General features: G+C 46.4%; 1 protein-coding gene across 1 annotated transcript in view; it reads left to right on the top strand.

Moving 5' to 3' along the window:
* Positions 1-25,247, top strand: part of POK (Vps52 / Sac2 family) — a 64,543-nt gene extending 39,296 nt beyond the window's left edge. Inside the window, exons 6-20 of the mRNA XM_086791666.1 lie at positions 2,020-2,103; positions 2,528-2,608; positions 2,807-2,950; positions 3,222-3,313; positions 21,508-21,589; positions 21,746-21,931; positions 22,010-22,125; positions 22,254-22,312; positions 23,230-23,330; positions 23,486-23,536; positions 23,626-23,805; positions 24,051-24,185; positions 24,464-24,538; positions 24,685-24,742; positions 24,830-25,247. Coding sequence (XP_086647792.1) covers positions 2,020-2,103; positions 2,528-2,608; positions 2,807-2,950; positions 3,222-3,313; positions 21,508-21,589; positions 21,746-21,931; positions 22,010-22,125; positions 22,254-22,312; positions 23,230-23,330; positions 23,486-23,536; positions 23,626-23,805; positions 24,051-24,185; positions 24,464-24,538; positions 24,685-24,742; positions 24,830-25,134 — 1,749 coding nt within the window. The 3' untranslated portion in view covers positions 25,135-25,247. The remainder of the gene's footprint in view (positions 1-2,019; positions 2,104-2,527; positions 2,609-2,806; positions 2,951-3,221; positions 3,314-21,507; positions 21,590-21,745; positions 21,932-22,009; positions 22,126-22,253; positions 22,313-23,229; positions 23,331-23,485; positions 23,537-23,625; positions 23,806-24,050; positions 24,186-24,463; positions 24,539-24,684; positions 24,743-24,829) is intronic.
* The last annotated feature ends 330 nt before the right edge of the window (positions 25,248-25,577 follow it).

The raw sequence follows: 25,577 nt of genomic DNA, 5'->3' as shown, positions 1-25,577 counted from the left end.
GCTGATGCACTTCTATTACCTACATGATGACCTAAGCCCAAAAGAGGGAATAGATGATTCCTACAAATGATGCCTAACGCTTATATAGGCCTGGCTAGAGCTGGTTGGCCAGATGTAGGGGCTGTTGGCCTGTTCATATGTCCATGACCTGATAAATTCAGCATTAAATGTTCACATGTGTGACCTTGATACTGTTCATACTGCTGCGACTTGCACATTTGAGCAGGATTTGTGCTGGTTGGCCAGATGTAGGGGCTGTTGGCCTGTTCATATGTCCATGACCTGATAAATTCAGCATTAAATGTTCACATGTGTGACCTTGATACTGTTCGTACTGCTGCGACTTGCACATTCGAGCAGGATTTGTGCACGAGCAGCTGCCTTTCAAACTGTGGAGATCTGGAAGACTAACACAGGCGGTGGCACAAGCAAGGATTTGAGCAAAACTCAAGGCTGCCAATGAGTGGTTGGCTGCAGGACGCTTGGCTCCTGGTTGGGCTGCTCGTGTGATGTCAGGTTCTTGTTTGCAGATGGATACAGAATTACTAGATGAATGATGTGGGAAGAGAAGCAGCCCTTTTTATAGGGGTTTTTGTCCCTTGCATGCTGGTTGGCCTGCACGACCTGCTGCTGTTGCTCGACTGGCGGCCTGACTTGCGTGACCAGCTGTCTGACCTGCCCAACACGTGCAAACCTGACTGGCGACTGCCTGTTTTGCCTGCAGCTTGTCTAAACACGTCTGGCACTTGGCACTTGGTCTAATAAGTTGCTTGGACAATTGTGCATACTTCAAATTTCAATTATAGGTGGGTTACAGAACTGTGCGGAACTTTACTCCGAATGACCTATCCTTGTCTATCGTGATGGCGACTGGCATCTTCAACCCAACAGATTCTCCCAAAACTTGCACTTAATTCACGTATATGTCCATGTGCCACCCAAGTTCAATGGGTGTATGTGGCATACCCTCTTGCTTAGCTTGTTGAGGAGAGTTGCATAGCCACCAAGTAGCTTGTGAAGAATAATGTGTGCTCCAGGAGGAAATCCTTGTCGAGCCACATGCATCCTGGCCATGAAACTTGATGAGAAATTGGTGCTCGCAGTGCATGCTTTAAGCAGTGGAGGTCGATTTGTTATAGAATCAATACGTTGGGCTTGTCGATGACTTTTGGCTGGGGGGTCACCCGAAACAGTAGTAGGAAGCGGTTCTAGGAATTGTTTCAACCAACTGATGTGAAACATGTTGTGCATTGTCCAACTTGGTGGAAGATGGAGCTTCAGGGAGACATCATTGATCTTCTGAAATAGGGGATGGCATAAGCTTCTGAAAGATGACTTTGGTATCTTTTGTCCTCTTTGTCTTCTTGCCTTTTGGACACAAACAAGAAAACCCCTTGTCGTGCATTGCTTGGCCTTTCTGTCAGGCGTAAGCCGTGGTTTGGTCTCTGGTGGCCTTACTGCTCTCGCTAAAAGCTCTTGCAACTCTCGATTGGGTCTAGGACTGCATTTTTTTGTCATTGGTCTGTTGTGGTGCAGGCATGGTGGATTGGGTTGTTCGTGGTTTTTCATTGCTATGCATCATTTCCATATTCTGGACATGCTCAACCGTGTTTGTTAAAGTTCGGGGATGGAAACTACATGTTACCCTGGCATACCCTGATTGTGACTAGCGACTTGTCCTCGGCCTAGATCTCACAAAAATACTTTGTGCACATCTCCAGCCCAAAAGATTATTCCAGAACATAATTAAAGTATAGGTATGTCCACGTGCCACACAAGTGCAGCAGGTGCACGTAACGAGACATCCCCATTATACGTAATCACAGAAGTATGAGACACATTAGGGGCATACAGAAGCCAGACTTTGACAGTATAATGTGTTGTAGCTTAAATCTTTATACCTCTGTTTGTTGGGTTATAGTTTGTTCTAACTTGAAATCTTTATAAAGCATAATGTTGGATTGATTTGGTGTATGCTTTTTTCCAAAATTCTCTTGTTTTTTTGTTTCATGCATGGAGGCTGATCTTGGGTCAATAAGCTCGGAGATAAAGAGCCTTCAGGAGCAGTCTATGAGCATGGGTTTGAAATTGAAGAATAGAAAGGCAAGTATTTTTCAAAATTGTATTTTTGTTCTTGTTAAGTTTGGGAAATAATCTGAACTTTCCATTGGTATATTTCTCTTTCTCAGTATTCCCTCATGGCCATGTATAGGCCTGCATGGTCATGTGTGTATGCCCTCTTGGCCATGCATGTGTATCCCTGGCCCCTCCTGGTCATGTGTGCAATGCCCAGATGGCCACATATGTGTAAGCCTTCACGGTTATGCTTGTGTATGCCCTCATGGCCATGTATGTGTATGCCCTCTTGGCCAGTGGTTTTGTCCAATTGTAAATTTTTATTTTTATTTTTGAAGGGTTTTGGTGTTGGAAGCAAGATATGAATGACTATCTTTTTCTTCTAGCTTTCATTAAGAACTTCATGCCTTCTATGTAAGGTGTTGTACATGAATCAAGTGGTGTTGTTCAGGTTGCTGAACTAAAGCTATCTAGGTTCCTGGAGGATATAGTTGTACCTCCAAACATGATAGATACAATCGTTGATGGTGAGGTACGCATCGAACATAGGCATCAAACAACACATCACTATCCTGGCGGGTTTTAAGGATATTAATTTTTCCCGCTGCTTGGTTGGTAGCCTGTGTTTAGGGGAATAATTTTTTAGGTACTAATGTGTTATGATTCAATTGTGGTCACTTAACATACTTTTATTTCTTGCCATGTTGTGATGGATTGGACTTGTTTGCAGGTTACTGAAGAGTATGTGAGAAACCTTCAGCTGCTGAGTAAGAAGTTGCGCTTTTTAGCTGAAGACCCCGTGGCTAAAGTATCGGCAGCCTACAAAGATGTTGAGCCTGAAGTAGAAAAACTACGTTTGAAGGCTATATATAAGGTTAGCTCATTGCATGCTTGTTACATTTACTGCAATCTCACTAAGCTAGTTAGTCTAATCTTGGTAGGCTTATAGATTTGGCTACATCCTTAAATTTGTGCTGTCTGTGTCTGTGTCCGAGTCCGTGTCCGTGTCTTTGTCCATGATTGTATGCATTGTTTAACCCAACCTTGGTAGACATAGAGAGTTGGCTACATCCTTAAATTTGTCGTCCATGTCCACAGTTGACACTTTTACCACTTGACTTTTGGATAACAATCCCAATTTGCAGGGACGTGAATTCATGATGCAGAAACTTTATGCTCTGAGAAAGCCGAAGACAAACATACAGATTCTACAACAGAACGTCTTGCTGAAGTACAAGTAAGTGATCTGCCTAAATGCAATCTATACTGGCAGGTTTTCAGGTGATTGAATGTGGAAGAACATAGCAAGCAAGTGCTTAGACCAAACTCTCTCTCCTCTTTTTGTAGGAAATCTGTTCCCCTCCCTCTTCTGCCCTCTTCCCGTCTTCTTACTGTTCCTTGGTTTTCCTGAGTCCACCTGTGTATGTCATTGTAACTTGCTGTGCACCTCAAAGTTACTGAGAAGTAGCAGACAATATTGGAGCCCAAAAACCAATGTCCACCAAAGTGCCGGGGGGACCAGCAACTGCAGGTACCCAAATACAGGTGAAAGGACTATGGCTGATAAACATAGGAGATGTTTTTGGTAACATTGCTGGATATGCAAAGCATGGAACTCCTTGCTCAGCTAATGTGAGGGGTCAGCCTGGGGACAAGTCATTGAAAGGTTTGGTAAAAGATCTGGTGTAAGGGTTGAGTGGCAACACAACATGGGATTTCACAGAGGCAAAGGTACATCAGCCTTCCTTTGGTTTGGCAGCCAGCCTTTCTTGTGCTTGGAAACACCCTCCTCTGGCACTGAGGAACCATGCCTGAATCCTTGAAAGTGTTAAAGATAAGTACTTGTACAGCATGTACAAGTGAGGCCGAGGGATACCAGCTCGAAACATGGTAAAATATCTTATGATAGTGCTGGAATACAAGGTGGTTAAGATCTTTAGGTCATGGCAGTTTTGCTAACCTGCTACCAGGGGGAGAAGAGGTCTTTGTCTGGAGAGGAGCATGTGGGATAGGAGCAGCTCGGGGACGTAGGATCTCTCTGTGTAGGTTGTACTTTTTTTTTTCCATGAAAAGATCCTTTCATTAGTTATAAAAAAGCCCAATGGACTACAAACTCTCTCCTACTCATAAGAAGGCAGAGCAGAGACCAATCAAGGCAGCTAGGGAGACTCTCCCTAGGTGCAAAAAAGTACAAATAAACTAAGAGGCTATATCATACAATAGGAGGGGGGAAAATCCAAACAGGTGGCCTGCAGTGCGAGCGGGGGTACCTGCGTGTAGAGTATCGAAAGGGCCGCTGCGCCAAGTGGTGTGGAAAGCCTGGCGTCGCAAGATCGCTCGATCTGAGTCGCCTCGGATGTGGTCATACTGTCCTCACAGGGTGTGAATCAACTCCTGCCAGATAGCCCGAACAGTCTCTGCTGGTGGCTCCAGTCTCCCCTCAAAAGCCCTGAAACAACGGGCTCTCCAGGTGAACCATATGGTGAGGTTGCTGAGGAGCTCCCATTGTAAATCCCTCTCCTGTGTCTAGCTGGCTGTCGAGAAATCCGGTGAAGGAACAAGGCGAGGCTGGCCCCCAATGAATCTGATGGCCTGGCTGGCCTGCTCCGTCTCGTATCCCATAACTAGCCCTGACGAAGTCGACCAAGCAGCGGCTCCCCACGTATACATTCCCTCTGGAGAGAGGGGGGCCAAAATGGGCAGAATCCTCAGCCAAATCTGCTGCGCTTGTGGACAGTCCCATAGGCAATGTCGCTATGTCTCCAATGGGTGGCCGCATCGGACGCAGGCCGGCGGAAGGCCACTGTAGACAAGCGAGGTGCCAATTGCAGAGCCCCTGTGGGCAACTAGCCACACTGGAAAGCCGAGATCCTGCGTGCCTGTCTGCCAGCCCAGAGCTTGGTCCAAAAATCCTCCAGGAACTCCTATGAGAGTCCCTGTAGCCGCCAATGCTCCGATGCAGCTGGAGAGACCATCCTCATCGCAGCAGTCAAAATATGCCTCCCCAACCGAACAGTGTACTGGAAAAAGGTGATCTCTGTGGCCTCGGGGGACGCATAAGGATCATGCCACTCGTACTCGCCAGGGTCCCACTGGAGCCGGGCCAAGGGGCGCGCAGCATATGCCCATATGCGCCAATCAAAGTCCACATCTGCAGGGTCTGGATCAATATGCCACTTCTGAGAAGCGGCGGCCACTACCCGTATCCTCTAAAAGATGCACTCTGCAACCAAAGGCGACTCCGCCTCCACTCTCTGAAGTCTGCCCTCATCCTGTATCTCATAGTAGAGGCATCTACCATCCTCAGTGCAAGCTCTGACAGCAATCAAGATCTCCAAGTGTGTAAAGGCTCCCATCCACGGTGGGGCCGCTGGCTCGAAAGGCGTGAACCACTCCTCAGTCAGTGCCTTCTGAATGTCATCCCTCATAATTAGCCCCCCTCTGAAGTGACTCAGCCTCTCCGCCTGGATCTCCTCCGGGAGATTGCAAAAGGCCTGCCAATCTCCAAAACTGCGTGCTGGGCTTGCCGCCAATGGTCCCCAGGCTAGACGAGGTCGAGAACCCAGCATATGACCCTGCTCTGTGCGTACCGCGGGGCTCCAGATGAGCGGTTGTCTGGCCCGCTCCTCATCACAAGTGGGAGGTCTCTGAGAGAGCCCCGGTCTCAGCAACTCCCAAGCTCGCATGATGCTCAAGGCAAATCTGTCCTCCCATCCTCTACTGAGGCCTGTCCTCATCTCTATGAAGATCCACCGTATCTCTGGTGCCCAAGTGCCCCCTGTTGGGGGAGCTCTAGCCTGCAGCCGCTGAAAGAGAAGCTCCTTCCAAGGCTCAGCGCCTGGAAGCAGCCCCCAAACAATAAGCTTCCCCAACAAGGCTCTACTCTGATCAGCTGGATCTATAATGCCCAAGCCCCTTTGGGCCAGCGGAAGAGTAATAACTGCCCAAGCAACCTTTGCTCGGGCCGGCTGACCATCCCGCCCTGACCAAAGAAAGTTCCCGATCAGCCTCTGTACTTGGCTGATGCAAGAGCTCGAGAAAATCCAGCAAGACGTGATATACCACATAGTCGCTAAAAGCACCTGATTTGTCACCACCACCCTCCCAGCCAAGGAAAGCCGAGCTGTACTCCAATATAGAAGCTTCTTTCGAATGCTCAGAAGAAGCGGGGCGATCTGCTGCTCAGGTGACAAATCAAGTCCAATCTGGCATCCCAGATACCGCACTGCTTTGCCAGGAGGAATCCATCTAAAACCCGGGTCTGGGAAGATGGCTGAATATGCTGATTACTGATGTAGATGCTGAACTGCAGTCCCCAAGGCTTCTGGGAAGAGAAACGATGAAGAGCAATATGCTGAGAATGGGCCTAAGGTGCTGAATGGAGAGGCGCCTGTTTATATATGAGTGAGGGCTGCTGGTCGGCCAGCCTACCTGCTGTCGGCCAGATGCAAATGCCCACGACTAGCATAAATGCCTTTATTTGCATGTTGGCTGCCCCAGAAATGTGCCTAAAAATTGCATAAAATAAACTAGATGCTGTGGATGATGTGTACACTGCTGCAGGTGCCTTGCCAGCCCCGTACATTGATGTACAAGTTGAACTAAATGCTTTTAATGCCTGATAAATCATACATAAATATCTGATAAATATTTGATGATGATTCTGATGCTGGGAATGATGCCATGTCAGTGTACACCTGATGGGTGTGCACGTGACATTCCCCTTTGCTAAACTTCTTGTTAGGTGGTAGCCTTGCAAACCTTTTGACTCCCTGCTGACCTTCCTCCTCTGCGACTCCTGCCCCCTTTGACTTCTTCTGTCGGGACTGATGTCAATGTTGGAGTGAGATCCTTTCGAGCCAAAGACTACTGAACTGCGGGAACTTCATGGCACAATGCTGCTAAACCTGCAACCTGCAAATCTACCTGGAATACCTGAGTCACCCCTGACTTGCGTGTGGAGTCCTTTCACACATCATCTCCGTCGTTCCTGAACCTCTGAACCTCCTGAGGCGAATGTTGGAGCAAACTTCCCTCTTCTTCTGTGGAAGAACTCCTTGTTGCCAATTGAAGTCCAAAACTCCATTCACTCCTTTGATGATGGATGTCATTCTTCCCTAGAGAACTCATGGGTGAAACCTGTAAGCCTTGCAGAATGCATGATGCAAGGGATGACTGCTAGGATGACTAAAATGCTGATGCAAGCCTGTGCAAGCCTATATGTTGTGCAAAATGCAGATGGATGGCTTACTGATGCATGCCTAAGGGAAGAACCCTAGGGATGGCTTGCAGGATCTTGAGAACTGGATTTAACTGTGCGGAAATGTGAAACATGATGACTGAATGACTTTAGAGAATGAACATGCACTGACTGCTAAGGCTGCCTACCCTATGCTCTGATACCAATGTGACATGAGGGGACTGATCGATGTTAAGCAACCTTGGATTAGTGCTACACTTTACTTAAGAGATGATTAACTGAGATGGACACAAGAGAGATGAGTATCAATGCAATGCAATGTAGCTATATTAGATGATGAATGCGGTTACAATGAGATCCAAATGGATCTATGCTGTCCTAGATGATGTCTACCCTTGGAAGAGAGGGAGACATGCTGAAGGATGATGAAGGATGGCTGTCCTGACTCCAATGCTGAGTTCCACCACTTGTATGCTGGCATCCCTCTATGTAGGAGTTGGGAAGATGGCTGAATATGCTGATTACTGATGTAGATGCTGAACTGCAGTCCCCAAGGCTATTGGGAAGAGAAACGATGAAGAGCAATATGTTGAGAATGGGCCTAAGGTGTTGAATGGAGAGGCGCCTGTTTATATATGAGTGAGGGCTGCTGAAACCGATCCCGTCAAGTGGGAAAGACTCCGTTGGACACCCACACGCTTAATAGCACAACTTTAAAACCACAAATTTGAAATGGACAACTTAAAAACAACTTGAATTTAAATGAACAGAAATGGAAAGATGGACACCAGCACTGGGGCCGGAACGGGCCGACCCCCCCCTCAATATATGATATATTTATTGGGAGTATTTAAAGAATACAATGCTCCAAGGGTTCTGAGAACCAGATAATGTCCATGTACATATGAAAACAGTACCAAACAAGTAGGCTCGGATTTCGATGAAGAAAACTCGAAGCAGAACGACCACTATTGTGGCCCAATCTCTGCGGTCCTGTGCTTTCACTGGACTCTGCGGAGAGCGCCTCACTGGTGTTCCGAGACCACGCACAAACAGGCGCTCTCGTACTAACGCCTGGCTCTCCCGATCTCAGCACCTTTGGACCGAGGTTTGCCAATACAGCTTGGACAACCCGGCACCGAACGGGTGTGGCCGTAGAGGGATGAATCCCTTCTCAGATTTAAACATATAATGCTTTACTCAAATCTGAAAATCACTTACTTGTAGTAGGTTGATAAAAGACCAAAACTTGCGGAATGATGAAGCCACTCAGGTGATGCGAAGTCTTCCTTGTAGAACACCCGTGGAGATGATGTACCGCCACAAAGGACACAGCCGCCTCTTGCCTGGTTGCTTCAAGTGGGGACAGCCGCCAGTAATCACAGCCGCCTAATGTAGCACCAACTTGTAAAAGAGAAAGACGACTGGTTGCATTAGTGAGCACAGCCGTCAGTATGAAAAGGTGGCGTAGCAGTCTGGAGGTAACAGCCGCCTGCAGAAGGAAAGGCAGCGTAGCCTGGCTAAAGATAGAACACACAGCCGCCTGTAGATGGGCAGCCGTCAGCCTATGGTACCCTGTAGAGATGGGCAGCCGCCTGTGGGGAGAGCAGCAGCATAGGCAGTCCCCTGCAGGTTTTCAACGCAGCCAGAAGAGAAGAACAACCTGCACGTACTGTCGCCAGAAGGAGTAACTGCCTGCTGGTGTACTGTCGTGTGGGGGAGAGTAGCCGCCTGCAGTTAGTGCTGGGCTGGCAACACAGCCGCCTGTAATAAAACAGGCGCAGCCAACAGTACAGAGGGAAGATGAAGCAGCCTGTAGGAGATGGTTACGTGGAGAAAGCAGCCACCCGCAACAATACTCAGCCACCTGTAGAGAGGTATGCGCAGCCAGCAACAAAGGATACTGATGCAATCGCCTTCATGAAGAGAATGCGCCAGAGGGATAGATAGTCGCCGGTTGATGATTCCACGCCAGATAGATGCGATCTTCTTTACGCTTGATGGAGAGCCATATTAAATAAAAATTGAAGTGAAGATAACCTTAGAGCTACCCACGCATGCATGTGGGGGATTAGTGGGGGTTGGTGACCATGCCCACTCCCACACTCACTTAAAAGTGGGGCTCCCCCCCTTGGCCCCAAAGTGGGTGCCCAAAGGGGGTGCCCACTTTTAAATAAGTGTGAACCCCTAACCTTATAAATCAAAGGGTTAGAATATAATAACATTAAACAACATGTACCATATACTTACCACCTGTTCACATGCACTGAAACTTGTCAGAATACAGGGCAGACTTCACGACTCACTGGCAGGCGTCCCCGCTCAGTAAGTAACACGTCAAGCAGGCAAACACACGAATACATGTCATGCGAAAACAGTTTCAAACATGCAAAATATGTGTGCATGTGCAAATAGTAACATGGACATATCTCCCGTTCATGGAACATGTACAAAATATCTGTCGGCACAAAACTGGCACGACATAAAACATAAAAACCTGGTCTTCCTATGGAGTGACAGTCCCATAGGTAAGACACAGTTCCAGGCACGAGTTTCCCTAGGTGTGACAGTCCCATAGGTAAAACACGGCACGAATACTGGCTCTTCCATGGCGTGACAGTCCCATGGATCGAACACAGTCCAGGTCATACACGGGTGGCACTGGTCTGGCTCCCGTCCATACGACACCATCCTGCTAACACACGGGTGGCACCAGTCTGGCTCCCGTCCATGTCAGCAAAATACTGGCCTCTTCACATGAGACACCGGCCTGGCCTCAAGTGAACGAGACGCAAAAACTAGGAATGGACCAAATGGTCGGCCAATTGGTGACATCCCCCCGGGCTTCTAAAGAGTTGACCTCAACTTAAAAGCCTCAAGATATGCCTGCAACAATTGCGGATAATCTGCAAAATAATCCTCATTTACCCATTTGGCATCAATAGGCAAATAATTTTTAAACTTCACAAGGTATCTCCTGGAAAGCTTTCCTGCAGGTAGCTTTCTCTCCTTGTGAAAAACAATCTGTTCTGGCTGGAGGATCTCCTCAAGCTCTTCAATCTCTGGCGGATCTTCTGTGACAGGCTCATCAGGATCTGGCCCCACATATTTCCGAAATAGACTCACATGAAAAGCATTGTGAATCTTCCAATGACTAGGTAGAGCAAGTCTGTAGGACACTTCATTGATCTTGTGAATCACCTTGAAGGGTCCATAATAGCGAGGAGAAAGCTTAGGATATGAGCCTTCTCGTCCCAGCCTCTTCCGAAGCCTAGCCTTCTCAAATTTCAGCAATACCCAATCACCTTCTTTGACTTCCATGTCCCTTCTATGCTTGTCAGCAGCCATTTTATGCTTATCCTGAGATCTTGCAATGGCTGTCCGCACCTGACCAAAGGCAACATCCAAGTCACGAACATATTCATCAGCTGCAAATATTTCATCCTTTGTACGAAGGATGGGTGGCAAGACCACTCTGCCATAAATAATCTCAAACGGAGCCTTTCCTGTGGAAGCATGGATTGTATTGTTGTAGGCAAACTCAACAAGTGGAAGATACTTCTCCCATGCACTCTTTTGATCTGCCACATAACACTTCAATAAATCCAACACAGCTGAATTTGCAGCTTCACTTTGGCCATCCGTTTGTGGATGATAAGCTGATGAAAACTCAAGCTTAGTACCCATATTATCAAACAAAGCCCTCCAAAATAGGCTTGTAGTCCTGGGATCTCTATCCCCAACAATGGATTTAGGCATACCATGATGCTTGAAAATGTTAGTAAGAAAAAGCTTTACCATATGATCAGCTTTAATGGTTTTCTTGACGGGCAAGAAGTGAGCTTGCTTGCTAAACCTGTCCACAATAGTCCAAATAGCATCATTCCCATGCTGGGATCTAGGCAAATCCATAATAAAATCCATCGTGATACTTTCCCAAGGTTGCGAGGGAATAGGCAATGGCTGAAGCAAACCTGGAGGCTTTTGCCTATCAAATTTCACCTTTTGGCAAGTGATACATGCACGCACATAAGCCTCAATGTCTTTACGCATGCTTGGCCAAAAGAAATACCTCTGAATCATGCGAGTAGTAGGCATAATACCTCGATGACCAGCATATGGTGGAGCGTGACATTCGTCCATAACCTTTGGACGCGAATCCTTCACCACACATAGGCAATTATCCTTCATTAGATAACCCTCGTTGATAACATAAGAGGCATGTGAATGACCAGCCATCAAATCAGTCCATATATGGCAAAAAATCAGCATCCAAATGATACAAATCTCTCATAGCAGATAGATCTCCATGAGAGGCCACTGAGACTGCAGCAACATAAGGCCTCCTAGATAGTGCATCGGCCACCACATTTTTCTTTCCTGGAGTATGCACAATCTGAAAATGAAACATGGAAAGAAAATTTGCCATTCTCATCTGCTTTTCTGAAAGCTTGGTTTGAGATAGAAAGTATCTCAAGCTTTGATGATCTGTCTTGACTACAAATTCAGCCCCAAGAAGGTAGTGTTTCCAAATCTTTAAGGCGTGAATTACAGCCAAGAGCTCTTTCTCATAGATATCCATATGAAGCTCGGCATCATGCAAATGACGGCTCTTGTATGCAACTGCATGCCCTTCTTGATTTAGGACAGCTCCTATGCAATCGCCACAAGCATCACATTCAACCACGAATGACTTGTGCAAGTCAGGAACAATCAATACTGGACCACATATGATCGCATGCTTGAGCTGCAAGAAAGCATCCTGTTCCTTTGAAGTCCATTTGAAAGCACTTTTCTTCTTTGTGAGATCATGTAGAGGAGTGGCAATCATGGCGAAATGCCTTATGAAACGCCTGTAATATGAACATAATCCCAGAAAACTACGTACTTGATGTACGTTTTGCAATTCGGGCCAATTTCGAATAGTCTCTATCTTTGCAGGATCCATTGTAACTCCATCCTTGGATACAATATGACCCAAATAATGAATCTCTGAAAGGAAAAACTCACTTTTCTTGGCATTGACGAAAAGTTTATGCTTCCGCAACTCTTCGAACACTGTGACCAAATGAGTTCTGTGTTCCTGCTCATTCTTGGAGAAAACCAAGATATCATCAAAGAAGACTCCTGTAAACTTGCGATGGGGTCAGAATATCCTATCCATCATACGATTAAAGGTAGCAGGAGCATTGGTGAGACCAAAAGGCATTACCAAGAATTCATATAATCCGAATGCTGTCCTGAATGCAGTCTTATGGACATCTTGTGGCACCACGCGTATCTGGTGATAACCACTCTTCAAATCAAGTCTGCTAAAGCAAGCTGAACCATCAAGCTTATCCAAGATATCATCAATACGTGGAATAGGAAATCTGTTCTTGATGGTAAGCTTGTTCAAAGCTCTATAGTCCACACACATACGGAAAGATCCGTCCTTCTTTTGAACTAGAAGCACAGGAGAGCAGTAAGGTGAGGAACTGGGCTGAACCAAACCTTTCTCTAAAAGCTCGTTTACCTGCTTCATAATTTCTTCTTGTTGTGCGGCACTCACTCGGTATGCGGGTTTGTTAGGTGGAGAACTACCTGGCACAAGATCTATACGATGATCTTCGGGCCTTTGGGGAGGTAATTGACCTGGCAACGAGTCAGCAAAACAGTCGTTGAATGCATTAAGAAAATTCAGCCTATCATTAGACATAGCATCCACATTTTGATGATTTGGCACAAGATTATCACGCACAAAAACCAAGTACGCTGAAAGACTCTTTTTCATTGCTTTATTAATTTGGATGTGTGATACAACTGGGATGGAATCCCCTTCTTTGCCAGCATCAATAAAATGCATGCGGCCTTTATGCATAAAAGAAATCATATTAGATTTGTAGTCTTTGCGGGGCTCAAGCCTATGATGCCACGGCTTGCCCAACAATACATCACATCCATTCAGAGGAGCAACTAAGAAATGCTCATTATCAAGATAGCCCTGTATATGAATACGCAACTTCCCAATCAAAGGGGTAACCTGCACCTCTTTGCCAATAAATGCAGCTTCAGCTTCAATCTGAGGTCCCATGTTTTCAACCTCAATACCCAATGCAGCTGCCATTTGCATAGAGATGAAATTGTCAGTTGCACAATCATCAAACATAAAAAGTGCGGGCTGATCCTTGATTTGCCCCCAAGCCTTGCAAACCATACGCTCTTTTGCATCATGACCTGTATTACCTTGCACATCAGGAACTGCATGAACATTTGCTTTGGTGTGCTTGTCCTCGTGCTTTGGTTTGCGATCTGGGCATTGCCGAAACATGTGGTCTTTGCTACCACAAGAAAAGCATTTTCCATCCTTAGCATATTGCTCTCTTTGCTCCGGAGTTAAACCGAATTTGTTTTTCCTTGGGCCCTGTTCTTTAGATGTGTTATTTTCAGCTTTACCACCCTTGTAAGGCTCCCGGAAGTTCTTTTTAGGTGGCTGTCCACCCTTTTGCTGATTTGGGACAGCCTTGTCCTTCCCCTTGGAACCTCCTTGATCTTGCTTGATCTTGAGCACCAATTGCTCTGTAGCAAGGGCAGAAGCTGTGAGTTGTTGCAACGTATGTTTTGGGTGCAATTCAATACCCGATCTATAAGCAGGTTGCAATCCAGAACGAAACTTCCTCTTTCTTTCATCCTCTGTGATTAGCATGAAGGGAGTCACTTCCAGCAACACTTTCCAAAATTTGTTAACATATTGTTGCACACTCTCATTGTCTTTTTGTTCCAGCCTGTCCCACTTTTGAGTGAGAGTTTGCTCTTTTGCATATAAGATTTCAGCCTCTGGGATGCGGGATCTCCATGCTTCAAACGAGGTGGATTTCTGAATTTTAGCTCTCCGTCATCCCCCTCTTTGATATCACCTTTGCGAAGGAGATAGGCAAGTGCCAACTCCCTTGGTTTCTTGCCCACTTCACGAGCCATTGATTCAAAGGTTACATCAACCATAGCATCAGCCTTCCTGGCTTCAATAGCACTTTGTAGATGGGGATCTTCATGCAAAAACTTCAATTCTTGCTCTTGAGCCTGCAAAAGTTTTCTCATATGTTCCATTTCAGCCCTCATAGCATCAGGCTCTTGTTCAAGCATAACTGTCTTTCCTGGAGACAGTTGACCCTTGGATTCACTATCAAGAACCCTTTCAAGGGGCTTGTGTCTACCACGCAGGGCATCAGACCCACGAGAAGCACTAGAGGGACCCCTCGAATTTGGTACTTCCAAAGGGTTGCCTTGGCTATCCATTGTGTTCAAAGTTTGCTAAAAGCGGGATGTCCAGTACACAGGTTCGTTTCCCCACTAGGAAGAGGGAAACAACCGTGCTCTGATACCAATGAAACCGATCCCGTCAAGTGGGAAAGACTCCGTTGGACACCCACACGCTTAATAGCACAACTTTAAAACCACAAATTTGAAATGGACAACTTAAAAACAACTTGAATTTAAATGAACAGAAATGGAAAGATGGACACCAGCACTGGGGCCGGAACGGGCCGACCCCCCCCTCAATATATGATATATTTATTGGGAGTATTTAAAGAATACAATGCTCCAAGGGTTCTGAGAACCAGATAATGTCCATGTACATATGAAAACAGTACCAAACAAGTAGGCTCGGATTTCGATGAAGAAAACTCGAAGCAGAACGACCACTATTGTGGCCCAATCTCTGCGGTCCTGTGCTTTCACTGGACTCCGCGGAGAGCGCCTCACTGGTGTTCCGAGACCACGCACAAACAGGCGCTCTCGTACTAACGCCTGGCTCTCCCGATCTCAGCACCTTTGGACCGAGGTTTGCCAATACAGCTTGGACAACCCGGCACCGAACGGGTGTGGCCGTAGAGGGATGAATCCCTTCTCAGATTTAAACATATAATGCTTTACTCAAATCTGAAAATCACTTACTTGTAGTAGGTTGATAAAAGACCAAAACTTGCGGAATGATGAAGCCACTCAGGTGATGCGAAGTCTTCCTTGTAGAACACCCGTGGAGATGATGTACCGCCACAAAGGACACAGCCGCCTCTTGCCTGGCTGCTTCAAGTGGGGACAGCCGCCAGTAATCACAGCCGCCTAATGTAGCACCAACTTGTAAAAGAGAAAGACGACTGGTTGCATTAGTGAGCACAGCCGTCAGTATGAAAAGGTGGCGCAGCAGTCTGGAGGTAACAGCCGCCTGCAGAAGGAAAGGCAGTGTAGCCTGGCTAAAGATAGAACACACAGCCGCCTGTAGATGGGCAGCCGTCAGCCTATGGTACCCTGTAGAGATGGGCAGCCGCCTGTGGAGAGCAGCAGCATAGGCAGTCCCCTGCAGGTTTTCAACGCAGCCAGAAGAGAAGAACAACCTGCACGTACTGTCGCCAGAAGGAGTAACTGCCTGCTGGTGTACTGTCGTGTGGGGGAGAGTAGCCGCCTGCAGTTAGTGCTGGGCTGGCAACACAGCCGCCTGTAATAAAACAGGCGCAGCCAACAGTACAGAGGGAAGATGAAGCAGCCTGTAGGAGATGGTTACGTGGAGAAAGCAGCCACCCGCAACAATACTCAGCCACCTGTAGAGAGGTATGCGCAGCCAGCAACAAAGGATACTGATGCAATCGCCTTCATGAAGAGAATGCGCCAGAGGGATAGATAGTCGCCGGTTGATGATTCCACGCCAGATAGATGCGATCTTCTTTACGCTTGATGGAGAGCCATATTAAATAAAAATTGAAGTGAAGATAACCTTAGAGCTACCCACGCATGCATGTGGGGGATTAGTGGGGGTTGGTGACCATGCCCACTCCCACACTCACTTAAAAGTGGGGCTCCCCCCCTTGGCCCCAAAGTGGGTGCCCAAAGGGGGTGCCCACTTTTAAATAAGTGTGAACCCCTAACCTTATAAATCAAAGGGTTAGAATATAATAACATTAAACAACATGTACCATATACTTACCACCTGTTCACATGCACTGAAACTTGTCAGAATACAGGGCAGACTTCACGACTCACTGGCAGGCGTCCCCGCTCAGTAAGTAACACGTCAAGCAGGCAAACACACGAATACATGTCATGCGAAAACAGTTTCAAACATGCAAAATATGTGTGCATGTGCAAATAGTAACATGGACATATCTCCCGTTCATGGAACATGTACAAAATATCTGTCGGCACAAAACTGGCACGACATAAAACATAAAAACCTGGTCTTCCTATGGAGTGACAGTCCCATAGGTAAGACACAGTTCCAGGCACGAGTTTCCCTAGGTGTGACAGTCCCATAGGTAAAACACGGCACGGATACTGGCTCTTCCATGGCGTGACAGTCCCATGGATCGAACACAGTCCAGGTCATACACGGGTGGCACTGGTCTGGCTCCCGTCCATACGACACCATCCTGCTAACACACGGGTGGCACCAGTCTGGCTCCCGTCCATGTCAGCAAAATACTGGCCTCTTCACATGAGACACCGGCCTGGCCTCAAGTGAACGAGACGCAAAAACTAGGAATGGACCAAATGGTCGGCCAATTGGTGACAGCTGCTGGTCGGCCAGCCTACCTGCTGCTGGCCAGATGCAAATGCCCACGACTGGCATAAATGCCTTTATTTGCATGCCGGCTGCCCCATAAATGTGCCTAAAAATTGCATAAAATAAACTAGATGTTGTGGATGATGTGTACACTGCTGCAGGTGCCTTGCCAGCCCCATACATTGATGTACAAGCTGAACTAAATGCTTTTAATGCCTGGAAAATGCCTGATAAATCATACATGAATATCCGATAAATATTTGATGATGATTCTGATGCTGGGAATGATTCCATGTGAGTGTACACCTGATGGGTGTGCACGTGATATTCCCCTCCGCTAAACTTGCTGCTAGGTGGTAGCCTGGCAAACCTTTTGACTCCCTGCTGACCTTTCTCCTGTCCGACTCCTTTTCCTTTTGACTTCTTCTGCCGGGACTGATGTCAATGCTGGAGTAAGATCCTTTTTGAGCCAAAGACTACTGAACTGCGGGAACTTCATGGCACAATGCTGCTAAACCTGCAACCTGCAAATCTACCTGGAATACTTGAGTCACCCCTGACTTGCGTGTGGAGTCCTTTCACACACCATCTCCGTCGTTCTTGAACCTCTGAACCTCCTGAGGCGAATGTTGGAGCAAACTTCCCTCTTCTTCTGTGGAAGAACTCCCTGCTGCCAATTGAAGTCCAAAACTCCATTCACTCCTTTGATGATGGATGTCATTCTTCCCCAGAGAACTCATGGGTGAAACCTGTAAGCCTTGCAGAATGCATGATGCAAGGGATGACTGCTAGGATGACTAAAATGCTGATGCAAGCCTGTGCAAGCCTATATGCTGTGCAAAATGCAGATGGATGGCTTACTGATGCATGCCTAAGGGAAGAACCCTAGGGATGGCTTGCGGGATCTTGAGAACTGGATTTAACTGTGCGGAAATGTGAAACATGATGACTGAATGACTTTAGAGAATGAACATGCACTGACTGCTAAGGCTGCCTACCCTATGCTCTGATACCAATGTGACATGAGGGGACTGATCGATGTTAAGCAACCTTGGATTAGTGCTACACTTTACTTAAGAGATGATTAACTGAGATGGACACGAGAGATGAGTATCAATGCAATGCAATGCAGCTATATTAGATGATGAATGCGGTTACAATGAGATCCAAATGGATCTATGCTGTCCTAGATGATGTCTACCCTTGGAAGAGAGGGAGACATGCTGAAGGATGATGAAGGATGGCTGTCCTCACTCCAAATGCTGAGTTCCACCACTTGTATGCTGGCATCCCTCTATGTAGGAGTTGGGAAGATGGCTGAATATGCTGATTACTGATGTAGATGCTGAACTGCAGTCCCCAAGGCTTCTGGGAAGAGAAACGATGAAGAGCAATATGCTGAGAATGGGCCTAAGGTGCTGAATGGAGAGGCGCCTGTTTATATATGAGTGAGGGCTACTGGTCAGCCAGCCTACCTGCTGTCAGCCAGATGCAAATGCCCACGACTGCCATAAATGCCTTTATCTGCATGTCGGCTGCCCCAGAAATGTGCCTGAAAATTGCATAAAATAAACTAGATGCTGTGGATGATGTGTACACTGCTGCAGGTGCCTTGCCAGCCCCATACATTGATGTACAAGCTGAACTAAATGCTTTTAATGCCTGGAAAATGCCTGATAAATCATACATAAATATCCGATAAATATTTGATGATGATTCTGATGCTGGGAATGATGCCATGTCAGTGTGCACCTGACGGGTGTGCACGTGACAGAAGACTTGCTTCTCATAGTTAAACTGACACCTCAACCATCGAGATCACCGACGCTTCTGAGGAAGATACAGTTCAATAAGTATGATGGAAATGTTGTTCATTCATGGCATAATCAGTTTATTCCCTATTTTGTTGTAGTTCTGAGAGCTGACTGAGAAAGAAGTGCTAGCATGTGGTAGTATGATTGATTAAGCCAGGGGTCCCCCCATATTACCTGCCATCCCTGAGGATATGAACTCCTAGTGATCCAGTCCCAGATGAGGAGTCGCCCGAACTCCTCAGTGTCATGGTCTTATAGAAGGCCAACAGGTCCTAGTCTTGTTTGATTGCGGTAGAACATAAGATTTTATCTCCTTGCGAGTTGCCCAGCAAGCTCACTCTGAGTTGACTCCGTTTGAATGGGCCTAGTCGGTTTGGGCACCAATATGCGTTGTAGAGTTGAGTAGCACGCTGTGCTAGGGAGGGCTTTCGTTCATGATTGCAGTGTTATATCCGTGACATGTGCATACGAGGTGGTTTCGTGAGTACCAGCCTCGCATTAACTGGAGGCTGCGCTCTATATCATAGGCATCTCAGGTGCCCCGCAGGTTCCATTCATTTTTAGTATGCATTGCTCAGTTTCCCATAGTTAGATGCACTACCTCCGGTTGTCGTGGCCATTCCACTGCTTCTGCATCTATGTTCACACCACGAGGCTCTACCAGGATACTGGTGCTTTGCTGCTCCCTTCTTGTATCGTGCTTTAGCATATCATCAATAGTGTCAAAGGCAATAGGCTTTGGTAGTGTATAACTTTGTTTAGGATCCATTTATTGAAGATCCTGCCTTGCAGATTTGCACTAGTGTGCTAGCTGTTTCCCTCCATTTCATACGCATTTGATTCAGTCATGGCAGTGTAGTATTTCTTCTAGTTCCCTGGCTCCATTAGCTAACCATGGGAGTGAGTTCTTAGGATGTTTTGCAGTCTGTCCCTCACAGGAAGGCAGGATTTTGTCCATCCTTAAAATGGATCAAGAAGAAGAAAGAGTCGGTCGTCTACCAATGGATGCCAACGACAAGGGGTTCATTGCCAATAAGTCAAGGACAAGTTCATGAAGGCGACAGTTCCAAATCCGAGTACTGTAGATGCTCCAAGAGGTGACGGGAAGCTCTACAAGAAAGATCCGACATTGTTGATGGCTTGCCCGGAATCAATGGGAGCCATGTCATCAAGATAAGCAGGAGGGGATGTCATGTGCACCATGTGTCCTAGGGTGCTACATGGACATTTTCCTTTATCTAGGACAGGATTTGGCCTTGAGCATGTTGTGAGCCCTAGTCCAAGGGAAAGGTCACTAGGCACCATCTAGGTCATTAGGGTTTGGTCCGGTCATGCCTGGGGCACAAGTTCTTTATATTCCTCTTTGCAAGATATAATGTTATACAAGTGTACTGTGGACACTTATTAGACCTATGGTCTGTTAGGGAAAGCCAACTCTAGGGTCAAGTGCTCGTTTGAGTCTCGGGCAAATGTGTCTTGCCATGTGTGAAAGCCACATTGTGGTGTGGTCACTAACAATGGCTAAGTGGGGTCATGGTACAGCCTATGGGCACCCTAGTTTGCAAACCCAAAAAAGGGGCCATGGATGTGTCTAGTCAAGGGTTCTGTGGGCACCGTTCAAAGGGGCGCCTATCTGAAAGGACCATAAAGTGCATGAATATGTGTTCCATAGGCACACCCTTTCATGGCCATCAAAAGGGATAAACTCTAGCCAGCCCTAGCCCAAGCAGGTGTCTATATATAGGGAAGATTTGGGACAAGAAAGGCATAGCCAACACTTGAGGAGACACCATCTCTCAGTCAAGGCAAGCAAGGGAGGCAAGAGGCAAGCAAGGGGCAAAGCACACCATATAAAGGAAGGGCAACCAGGTCAGCCATCATGTCGAGCGCATTCAGGAGTTTAATACTCAGCTCCAGGGCATCCAGCAGGCCTTAATTGCAGCCTGCAGCAAGGCAGCCATACCAGCAGCAAAATAGAAGCAAATACACTGAGCAGTACATTCAATTTCTTGCAATTAATTCAAGCAAATACACCGACCAGGGGTGGGGGCCCTTGAGAGGGTGGATCAGAACCCAATCTGGTGTCTTTTGTGTACTTCTCTCAACCTTACATGCAGTTTTCAGTTATCAGCAAGCGTGATTGCATCATAATCTTATTATTGAAATGCCTCCGCATAAGGTGCATGCTACATGGCTGATGGCTTGGTGAGGGTTTTATAAGCAGTGCTGGGCAAGGTGATGGGTTATCGTCAATGCCAAATGGAGATTCCTACTTTGGGATCACGTGAATGCGGCCCTTGGTTAGGTGCTCGGGTAAGATCCCTAAAGTCATGACCTTGTGATTTCCGCCCAGATGCTGGCCTTTATGTGGTCCCAATGGCACTGGAACAGGAAAACTGGCAGGCCATCCTCTCTCAGGCATTTGCTACGTGGGAGGTCTCGCTTCAGCTTACAGTTGGAAAAGGGGGACTTGGAGGAGATGAGTGCTAGGGGACAACGGCCTCAGTATGCTTCTAGATATGCTGGCACGCCTTGTCGCTTTGAGGGGTCTCTGGATCTTCTGTGAGAAGATCCGAGGCGAGGGCACAGACGCAAGTTGGGTCAGACTCCACCCTCCCATCTGGTCTGCACAGGCAACGTATTGTATCCCTGTGTGGTAATGGGTTGGTAGATTTAACCCTTGCCAGGGGCATTGGTGTAGGACTACAAGTGGAGGTTTTGAATGTGGGCAAGTTGGCCAATTCTGGATGCAAGGGAGTAGGTTTGGGTGGCAGTAGGTTGGGAGGTAAAAATGGTGTGCTAATCACAGCTGACTGAGCACAACACCCAATAACACCGATCACATATATTTATGCTTGTTTCTCAATTTTGTCTAATAGGTATATTGCCACATTTTTGCGGGAACATGGGAAAGAAGTTTACTCAGAAGTTCGAATGGCTTATGTGGACACACTGAACAAGGTTCCCTTCTAATCCATGTGGCATGCCAGTGCATTTTGGAGAAAAGGGAATCATTTTTGTGGATCTTTTTGCCTACCTTTCTGATGCAATCAGAACATGTGGAGCCTTCAATTGCTTTCACTTCGTTCCTTTGATGCAGCAACGTGTGTTTTGCAGGTTTTAAGTGCACACTTCCGCACCTATATACAAGCGTTGGAAAAAGTTCAACTCGATATAGCAACAAGGAATGACTTGATTGGTGTGGAAGACACAAGAAGCATAGGACTTTTTTCCAGGTCAAGGGAGCCTCTAAGGAATCGCTCAGCTGTCTTTGCCTTGGGAGATAGAGCAAAAGTTTTGCAAGTGAGTCCAGCGTCATCAAGACCATGCAGAATGATAGCACCAGTGGGAGTGTGATCTGATCTTTTGCGTTTCTACCAGGATGTTGATCAGCCAGCACTGATACCACACATTGTAGAAGCAAGTGGAACCAAATACCCGTATGAAGTTTTGTTTCGAAGCTTGCACAAGCTCCTCATGGATACTGCCACCTCTGAGTACTTCATTCTTGAACCTCATTTTCATAGGATTGCTTAATTGGATCACGTTTTTCGTGTGCGGCTCTTTCATGGAGTTGTTGTGTTGTAGCAGATATGCATTACATGGTGGTTTTGTTTATTTGCAGGTATTTGTTCTGCTATAACTTCTTTGCTGAGGATGCCATCTTCTATGAGATCTTTGCAGGTACTCAATATCTTTTCATTTCACAGTTCGCTGGGCAATCTCTGGGCAAGCAATGTGCAAGGAGGAGCTAGTTATGATGATGCCCTTTGTCAGGAAAAAGGGCTTATTGATGCAAGCTGGCCCACCATCAGCACTGTTGCTGGTTCCTAGTAGGTTGGAGGCTGGATGGTTTTCTCCTTCAGTGCTTCCACCATCAGCACTCCTGTTGGTTCGAGGGCTCGACGTTTTTCTCCTGATTGTCCCCCTATTTCCGGTGTGCCTTGTGGTAGCGCACCTGTTGTCCTTTGCCTCCATCTGGATTCTTGTCATCCTGGCTGTATATTTGGCCAACTCTTTGCATGTGGGAGTGGGAGATTCCATTGCAGCTTTGGGTTTCTCTAGGTATCCCTCCCACATGCTAGGTTCACTTCATTTTGCAGGCTGTTCTGGGCCACTTCGAGTACTGGTGCTAGAGTGCTATTTGTGTGCTTTTTATTGCATGATTTGACCATAGATGCAATTGTCATACTAGGACATAATGTACGAGTATCCAATGAGTTTCCATTTATGAAGAGAACTGGCTATGAGAGAAAATGGGAAAGACTGGCCCATGACAGTAGAACAAATGGAGCAGCCAAACCAATCAAATGCAGCCGTCTCAAAGAGAAAAGCCTGCAAACCCACCCACATGGGGTGCACAACTCAGCCATGACCAGCCATTTAAAAAGCAATTAAAATTGCTTTCAGCTGGTAGTTAGCACGCTGACGAGTTAAACAAGGAGAAATATCCCCTATTTATAGGCCATTCACCCACATTATTCAGGTGTTCACGGTTCACCACTCAAAGCAGTCCAAGATATAAAACTGATACTTGGGAGCATATGTCAGAAGGTTGTTGGTTTTGATCCAATCTGATTGGCTGGCATATGATTTTGCAGGGCCGTTTGGAGTTATAGATGAACACTTGAATTCAGTTCTGCCGAATAATTTCGATGCGATCGGTTTGATGCTCATGATCAGGCTTACTCATCAACATCAGGCATGGCAAGAACTCTCTATTTTAAAATGCCAGCTATACTTTGTTTGTAACTTGTCCTTACGTGACATAACATGATTGGCCTTTTTGCCTTTTGATATGCTGGCAGCACCTTGTGGAGTCACTATACCTACTGACAATGATGCATGTTTTTCCAGCTTATAATGTCAAGGAGGCGGGTGCCTTGTTTGGATTCTTACCTTGATAAGGTGAGCTGGTTCATGGGTACCTGTGATTTGCCTGTTGGAAGTTTCAAGTGTGATCATGCACCAAACACTGATGTTGCACTTGATGACAGGTCAATATCATGTTGTGGCCAAGGTTCAAGATGGTGTTTGACATGCATCTGACTAGCCTTCGCACAGCAAATGTCCGGACATTATGGGAGGATGATGTGCATCCTCATTATGTTATGCGGCGATACGCAGAGTTTGCAGCTTCTCTTCTGCAACTTAATGTAGAATATGGTGATGGCCAGGTTGGAAGTTATTCCCACGTGTATGCATACATACTACATTTTTCCGTACATATGTAGGTCTAGACATATGTACATTCATTCATTCATGCATGTGCATACAATCTATGCGTGTGCAGTCAAGGTATACCCAAGGGTGCTAGATGATTCTCTCTTTATTGTGCATGTGTACATGTTTGCTGGGTACTTCGGCATAAATTCAATGCCTTCTTTGTGAACACCCTAATCAAACCCGTCTTGTCATGCAGCTTGAATTGAACTTGGAACGATTACGGGTGGCAATAGATGACTTGCTAGTTAAGCTAACCAGATGTTTCAAACACCAGAAACAGCAAACGATATTTCTGATTAACAATTACGATATGGTGCTTGCTGTCTTCAAGGTTGCACTCGTCTTTTTTGTTTTCTTTGTATGGATTTCCATTTATGGTTTGTGAGATTGTGATCCCCCCTTGCCCAAGCCCTTGCCCTCCTTGCTCCAAGCCGTTTTCATGGCTGCCATTTTTATTGCCCTCGCCCTCCCCATGACCATTCCCTTTGTATTGGAGCCATTATAGCCACAGGCACGGGCACGGCCATTGTCATATGTTGATTAAATCCACAGGCACGGGCACGGCCATTGTCATATGTTGATTAAATTTTGTTTTTTTGCGGATTTCAGGAAGCTGGAATCGAAGGGGGGAAGACGCAGCAGCAGTTTGAGGAGTTACTCAAAAGCAGCTCTACAGTGTTTGTGGTAGTCTTACTTTCTGTTTTGCCCATGTGTTGACTACCCTCCATGAGGTGGAGCTGCATGCATTCGGGGCTCATCAACTTTTGTCCTGTGGTCTTAGTCAAAATTGATGGTTATCCATGAACAGTGCATTGCTTGTTTGACTACAGGAGGCACTCCTCTTGGAACATTTCCAACAGCTGATCTTATTTGTCAAAACACGAGCAGGTACAACCTGGAGCAAATATGTGGTCATGGACACAATGTGCACTTGTAACATTCTCAAGTATGCTTGGTTTCTTCTTTGACATGTAGGTGAGGACTCTGTTTCGAGTAGTGGGCAACCCATTAAGGTTGAAGAGGTTGAGCCCTTGGTAAAAGATTTTGCTGACCGCTGGAAAGGGGCGATCAAGTTGATGCATAGTGATGTCATCACATCTTTTAGTAACTTTCTGTGCGGAATGGAGATCCTTAGGGCTGCACTGACTCAGCTGCTCTTGTATTACACCCGACTCTCAGACTGCATCAAACGAGTTGAGGGGGGGGCAACACTCAATAAGGACTTGGTGTCAATCACCTCAATCATGTACGAGATAAAGAATTATTCGAGAACATTCTGATTGGAAATGGTGCATCTACAATTACAAGATCTTGGTAGCATGCACGTGAGAAATGTAAAGCTTGGCAAATAATGTGAATTTTCAATTGGTAATATGTGTGAAATGTTCTTGTTCTGATGACAACCAATAAGAGTGGAGCCTCGTGGTTAGGGACAACAAAAGCCCTAGCAACCATATTGCATGATATGTAGATTGTGTTGTTAAAACACATGTAGACCAGTTCTCTCTCTCTCTCTCTCTCAGTTTTCTCTCTCAGTTTTATAGAGCATTTCTAAAGACTTTTGGAGGGTGAGTTCATTGAGGGCTTAGGGTACACTTACACAGATGCACACGCTGCATGCCATGCAGAAATTGATTGGCTAGTTGAGGGTATCTTCACATCGCCTCAGGGTCGGGTCTGGCTGAGCTGAGGGCATTCCACGAGATGCTCATATATGAAGAGT

The sequence above is a fragment of the Cibotium barometz genome, chromosome 57, assembly GCF_041138505.1.
Source record: "Cibotium barometz isolate CiBa-2024 chromosome 57, ASM4113850v1, whole genome shotgun sequence".
NCBI classification, from domain to species: domain Eukaryota; kingdom Viridiplantae; phylum Streptophyta; class Polypodiopsida; order Cyatheales; family Cibotiaceae; genus Cibotium; species Cibotium barometz.
Note: the sequence above shows the minus strand (reverse complement) of the source record. Positions and strands in the feature narration are given on the sequence as shown.